At 37.3% G+C, this 7,318-nt stretch overlaps 1 protein-coding gene and 1 pseudogene across 1 annotated transcript in view; one reads left to right on the top strand and one right to left on the bottom strand.

Annotated features, from left to right (window-relative positions):
- The first annotated feature begins 255 nt into the window (after positions 1-255).
- LOC113226068 lies at positions 256-1,160 on the top strand (annotated as a pseudogene).
- A 5,337-nt stretch (positions 1,161-6,497) lies between these two features.
- The window catches only part of LOC113226061 (discoidin domain-containing receptor 2-like), a 100,622-nt gene continuing 99,801 nt past the window's right edge, over positions 6,498-7,318 (bottom strand). Inside the window, exon 12 of the mRNA XM_026458579.1 lies at positions 6,498-7,004. Coding sequence (XP_026314364.1) covers positions 6,777-7,004 — 228 coding nt within the window. The 3' untranslated portion in view covers positions 6,498-6,776. The remainder of the gene's footprint in view (positions 7,005-7,318) is intronic.

The following is a 7,318-nucleotide window of genomic DNA, read 5'->3' as shown; positions in this document are numbered from 1 at the left end:
TTTGTATGCAATATTATTATGGGATTTTGGTAATTCAATTTTTTTTTATTTCAGATGGTTAACAACTATAAAATAAAATCAGATCGATAATCTTGGAGTGAAGAGGATATGAAAACTGCAATTGAAAAGGTAGCAAGTCGTAAAATGGGGCTTAACAAAGCTGCCGCTACTTATAATGTTCCAAAGACTACTTTAATACGAAGACTGACAAAATACTAATCTACCAAAGATATTACTAAAGCTACGGAGAAGAAAATGGGCTGGTATGAACAGGTATTTAATGCGAATCTAGAGAAGGAATTAGCATCCTATGTTAAAGATATGGAAAGTCGTTTTTTTGGTTTAACTACAAAGGATCTAAGAAGACTTGCTTACGACTTGGCTGAACACAATAAATTACAGCACAAATTTAATAATGATACAAAAATGGCTGGAAGGATTTGGCTAGATAATTTTCTAAAGCGCAACCTGGACTTGAGTCTGCGTAAACCCGAGCCGACTTCAGCAGCTCGAGCAGCAGGATTTAACCAAGTTGTTGTCAACAAATTTTTCGATCTCTTGACAGACCTAGTCGCTAAATATAAACTGACACCTGACCGAATCTTCAATGTCGATGAAACAGGTATGACAACTGTGCCAAAAAGTATGCCTCGTATCGTTGGCACAAAACGCAAGAAACAGGTAGGACTATTAACTTCTGCTGAGCGAGGTCAGCTCGTCACTGTTGTTTGCTGCTTTCGGATGGCTCCTACATGCCTCCCTTATTTGTGTTCCCTCGTAAAAGGATGAAACCAGAATTAATGTTGAATGCCCCACGAGGATCCTGGGCTTTGTGTCATGAAAGCGGGTGGATCCAGAAAGAAATTTTTACAGCGTGATTCGAAAAGTTTATTAAGTTTTCACGAGCGTCTATCGATAATCCCGTTTTGCTCTTACTGGACGGGCATGCCAGCCACACAAAAAATATGGATGTCATAAACTTAGGCAGGAATAACGGCGTGCTTATCCTTTCATTTCCCCCACACTGCACGCACCGGCTACAACCTTTGGATGTAGGTTTCATGAAACCATTTTCAACCTATTATACTGAGGCAACAAATAACTGGATGAGATTAAATTCAGGCAAAGTAATAACCCAATTTCAAATTGCAGACGACTGATATTGAAATGCCGGAAACAGAGCCGTCGGAAGACGTTTTTGAACTCTGTACATCTAGAACTAACGAAGTGACTACAATCCTTGAACCAGGACCCTCTAAATCGAGCGATCAAGACACAGCTCAAGCAAGTACGTCACACACCATCGATGTGATAATGACTGATGAGCCTGAATCTTCTGCAATAAGTAACCCAAATGCAAATATCGATGATCCGAATCTACCAACATTGAGTGACCAAGGCATTTCTCAGAATGAAAACTTGCTAACCAAAGACGAACCACGGCCATCTATGTCATTTTTTATTTCTCCAAAGGAAATAATGCCTATTCCTAGAACATCAAAACGGACTCGATCTACTATTAGGCGAGGACAGACGGTTGAATTAACATCATTACCTTATCGGGAAGAATTAGAATCGCTTCAAAAGACTCAAGAGAAGAAACAAAGAGCAAAGACGGCAAAGCAGAGTTTATTCGCAGAAAATAAAGGGAAAAGGACAGTAAAGACTCGACCAGGCAAAGGGAAATCCACTGAAAAAATTACTAAAAAGAGAAGCTATACATGTTCCAGCAAAGCAGAGGAAGATGTTAGATGCTTTTATTGGTCACATTTATTTTCTGAATCAATTGAAGGATGGGTTCAGTGTCCAGAATGTTCTTTATGGGCACACTGTAGTTGTGCCGGTGTTGAGGATAACGATCAAGATGTTAGGTTTGTTTGTGAAAGGTGAGCTTCCGCGTAGGTGCACTAATTCTTAATTTTTTGCTTATATTTCTGTAGGTCCTTTTTACCTTCATGCGTGATCCGTTTTACCTCGACGTGAAGGCAAAACGGACCAATTCGAGGGTTTTGGAAATCATCCAATATCTTCTAAATCTGTGATTTACTTTAAGTATTGGTTATAGGCATATAAGATAACTAAATGCTCAATTATATAACGTTAAACAAATGATAATAAAGCCGTTGATTTTTGTTTACAGTCGAATTTTCCTTAAGTGGTCCGTCCTACCTTCAGTTGCCCTACATTTGTATTACGGCTACAAGGAGTGACATGGAGTTGTTAAAACCACCAAATATTAATTGATAACTTCTTCCTGTTGAGGTTTTATTGTTTTTATAAAAAAGAAGAAAGAAAATGAATAATACCACTCAAACATGACGTCTGAAGAACTTATTACTTACCCTTGTATTTAATACTTAGAGGATGGAAAATAGTCTAAGATTTAATATAAATCGTATATACCTAATAGGTTATGGGAGAAAAGGAAAAGAATACGATATAATAAAATAAAGGAGGAAGTGCAATATAAAAATATGGAAGTGAAGAAAAGAAACGAAGAAATAAATAATATAAAAATGAAAACGTAAGTAAAATGAGTGAACAAAAAACACACAATCGAAAAAACGCAAAGGCCAAAAACATTATTTTGCAATGCGCACCTGATAAGTACCTAAATACTGTGAAGAATTGCAAAAGGCCCAATGAAATGATAAATACATTAAAAGAAATATTCCGAAGAAAAAGAATCATGACCGTCATACAACTAAGAAGAAAACTAATAAATTTAAAACAATCGCACAAAGAAAAGCTAGAAGACTATTTGAAAAATTTAACAATATCACGAGAGAGCTGGACTGCTCCAGAGACTGCTTAACAGGACGTGGAAAGATAGCGTACCTACTAACTGAACTACAAGAAACATATGATACAGTAATAACTGCCATAGAGCGCAACACAGATTTTCAGGGAACTTCATTAAAGTTAGAGTTTGTAAGAGCAAGACTACTTGACGAGGAGCTTAAGATCCATGAAAAAAATGTTCCGCCGGCATCTGACAACCAGGAAATGGTATGGCATTCGTAACATGTTTCAAATGTAACAAACAGGGACGTATATCTAGGGACTGTCACAAATACCATTGGCGCGGACGTGGTAGAGTAGGTGTTTCGAGTGACTTGTATATGCTCAGTATCGACCACACCGAGCATATACACGACACTCGAAACAATATGGTCACATAGCAATAGATGAAGCAGGACGCGACAATTACACATTCTTGACCATAAGAAACTTTAACAAACATCCAAAAACGAATAACCAAACCATCGAATGGGTCATTGATTCAGGATGCATCGAACATTTTGAAGAACATATCACCAACATAACAACTTTAGAGAATCCTATCAAGATATACATAGCCAATGGGGACTTTCTTCTTGCTGAGAAAAAGGCTGCATAGCAATGACGTGCAACAACGCAAAAATAAGTTTCCATAGTCTAAGACTGGAGGCTAGAGGATGAAAAAAAAAGAAGTCTAAGGTTTAGAATCATTAATTGTCAAAAATTTGTCATTCAATCTAATGTCAGTCAAAAAGATGGTACAAAACACAAAACGATTTTCAAGCAATTTTTAGTAAACGAATTGTAATAATAAATAGGAGAAATTTGAATTCCTATGTGTTTGGTTCCTTAATAAGGAATTTATTTATTTTAAATGCTGAGGCATGTTTAGCGAATTGTACAAAACCGATAGCATAGGTGATTTAACTGCCTTCGTGATCAAACGTTGCTATGCCGACTGACACGCAGAGGACCCTGGTTCGATTTCCGAGCCGCGAGAAATATTTGAATGGCCTACATTTATTCCTCTCGTGAGTTTATGTATAATTTGTGGTTGTCTGTGTGTGTGTCCATGGCACCCGCGATACAGGGTTTCCCTATAGCGGGGCTATGTTAGGTGTGTGCGTTATTAAAAAAAAATGATTTGTGGCCCAGAAGATTAGGGCATCTCAATCGACGAAGTTTACATTGGATGTGACTGTGATACCAACTAGTGACAAACCCTGCAACCCGTGCGTGATGAGTAAGGCGACTCGACCACCATTCGTGCCAATCAAGAGGCCACGATCAACGTACATAGGTGAGTTAATTCATACCGACATTGCAGGTCCGATACGTACACCTGGAATTAATGGTGAACTTTACTATCAAGTAGTGATATACGACTTTTCCCATTTCTGTAGTACATATCTTTTGAGACATAAAAGCGAAGCAACATCCAATTTAATATATTATATCCGAAGACTCGAGACGGAGAACGGAATTAGAGTAAACAAAATTCACTGTGACAATGGAGGTGAATTAAAAAATTCTAATTTGAAAATGTTTGCAGAGATCGGGGAATAAGGATCCAGTACACGCTGCCCTGTTCTCCACAACAAAATGGCGTGTCCGAGCGGATGAATAGGGCACTACGACAGAGCAAGAACACTATTACTAGAGACTAGTTTACCCAAGCATTTATGGGGAGAGGCTATTGCGTGCGCGATTTATCAGTTAAATAGATGCGCGTCTACAGCTATCAACTTAGAAACTCCAGAAGCTATAATGAGACGTAGAACAAACCTATCAAGACCACGACTATTTGGAAGCAAAACGTTGGTAACACCATGCCCAGAGGAGACAAACTCGAACCAAGAGCCAGAGACATGCGAATGGTTGGATATTGACCTAATGAATATCGCTTATAGGAACATAAAACAAATAAAATATTTGTACCGAGGGATGTACGTTTGTACATCCCTCATGTACGTACATCGTACTTATGTACGTTTTGATGAAAATGACTATATAAGTCAATGAACAGAACTAAGAAAATATATTTAAACAGAACTTTCAAGAGGAAGAGGAGAGAGAGGAAACAAGTGAAAACAAAGAGTGCACAAATGCGCAAAACGAGTGAAGAATGCCAGAGCGACAACAAGAAAGAAACACAAATGAAGTAGCACAAGAAGTAGAAAAAGAAACTACAATAAGGTCACGCAGAATATGAAAACCGCCAACTCGATTTGAAGAATACTATACAGCAGATGATGAAATGTATGATGCAAACATTGCCTACTGCTTATTAGCTGACTCAGACCCGCTCACTTACAAAGATGCTATCAATAACGGAGATGATTGGAAAAAGGCGATAAATGACGGAAATACAGAGACTACAAGAGATGAATACATGAAAAGAAACGGAACTACCATAAGACAAGAGAGCAATAGTTATCAAATAGATATTCAAAACTAAGCAAGATGAAAGAAAGAAAGCAAGACTGGTGGCATAAGGCTTCCAGACGGAAGACATACATAATGTGTACTCACCAGTTGCGAGAGTCTCAACGATAAGAACTATGCTTAGTTACACAGTACAAGAAAATCTTCTCATGAAGCAGTTGGACGTTCAAACAGCCTTTTTTAAATGGTTACCTTCACACAGAAGTCTACATAAAGCCTCCCGAAGGGGTCAGTGTCAACTGGAAAAGTACTAAAGCTACACAGATCTCTTTACGGATTGACAGAAGCACACAAAATGCAACACAAGGATTTGAACAGTCGAAACACGATTTCTGTCTGCTCTTCAAAACGACTGTATGGTTACTTATTTGGGTCGACGATATTTTATTAACTGGAAAAACTGCCGAAATAACGAAGACAATTGATAAACTCAAAGAAGAATTTATAGTAAGAGACTTGGGTGAAGTAAGAGAATACTTAGGCATGGAAATAAAAAGAGAAGGTGAAAAACTGAAAATCAGTCAAACAAAATTGATAGAGAAGGTATTAGAGAAGTTTGGAATGGCGGATTGCAGAGGAACTTTGAATCCTATGGAACAGTGAATGTCAAATAAAGAAGAAGAAAGTGTAATTGTTGTGCCTTATCGAGAATTAATTGGATGTCTCATATATATTTGTACAATTTCACACCCCGATATTACCTTTGCAACGTCGTATTTAAGCTAATATTTAGACAAGCCTACGGAGACGACATGGACTGCCGCCAAAAGGGTACTCAGGTATTTAAAACTGACTTCGCAGAAAAGCACAAGAAAAACAGTTGGTGTGTTATAACGACGCAGACTGGGCTTGCAACAAGGAAGACAAGAAAAGCGTAAGTGGTTGTGCCATTTTCCACAATAGTAATTTAGTATCTTGGTTTAAGAAGAAACAGCAGACAGTCGCTCTATAAACTACAGAGGCGGAGTACGTGGCAGCAGCCATGGCCACTTCGGAATTTGCCTACTTAAAAGGTATACTCTCTAATCTTGGGCACAGTGATATTAGCTTATACCTACGAGTCGATAACAAAATCACTTTAAAAATGATTGAGTGCAACGGAAACAGCAAAAGAACCAAGCACATAGATATAAAATATCATTTTATTAAAGATTGTTTCAATAAAAACATGTTTACAATGAGTTATGTTACAACTAACGAGAACATAGTAGAAATATTCACATTCACATATAGTTCTTAAATATAATTATTTCTTAGTTGTGTATTATTTGTGAGAAAGTTTTATTAATTTCATTGATGGAACTCCAATACTTTATATGTGCACTCTTAACTTAGAGAAGTTAACATTGAAAGGGGGTGTTGAGGTTTTATTATGTTTTTATAAAAAAGAAAAAAGAAAAAGAATAATACCACTGAAAAAAAAGGGCGCGAACTTTGAAGTGTACGGGCGCAAATTACAAAATTAATTTGTAGAAATTCTTTATTAGCCCTTTTTACTTCTTTTATAACTTATTTTGCCTAGACTCAATTGGTCAATTCAATCTAAGTTTTCAATTGTGATGACTGACGACAGTGGTGGCAGGATTTCTGCCACCAAAAGAAAAGCCACAATTCGGGAAAATTCTCCTCCCGCCAAAATGGCGGCAAATTTTAATAGGACAAAAAGAGGACTGTTCAAGGAATACAATCATATTTATAAAGAAGAAGGGAAAAAACATTATCCAGTGTTGCTTTCTATGGCCCCATCCATTGATGAATCCTCCTCTACAAAACTGGACCTGTCAAAAATAAACAAAATTTTGAAATCGGTGAAAGGTGTTTCATATGTAAGACCTGTTGGATTACGCATCATAAAAGTATTTTTTTCATCCAAAGCAGATGCTAATAACTTCATCATGAATAGCAAACTTCAAAAAACCCATGGATGGATCGCAAGGATCCCATACGATCATCTTGAGTCACAAGGTATAATTAAAGTGCCTACTGAACTTACTGAAGAACAATTGCTTCAAGAGTTGCAAGCTGACATTGAGATTATAGGGATAAAGAGATTTGAAAGGAAGATGGATAATATTCTTGTTCCTACCCCTAC

The sequence above is a fragment of the Hyposmocoma kahamanoa genome, unplaced genomic scaffold, assembly GCF_003589595.1.
Source record: "Hyposmocoma kahamanoa isolate Upper Pololo Valley unplaced genomic scaffold, ASM358959v1 100021, whole genome shotgun sequence".
Taxonomy (NCBI): Eukaryota; Metazoa; Arthropoda; class Insecta; order Lepidoptera; family Cosmopterigidae; genus Hyposmocoma; species Hyposmocoma kahamanoa.
Note: the sequence above shows the minus strand (reverse complement) of the source record. Positions and strands in the feature narration are given on the sequence as shown.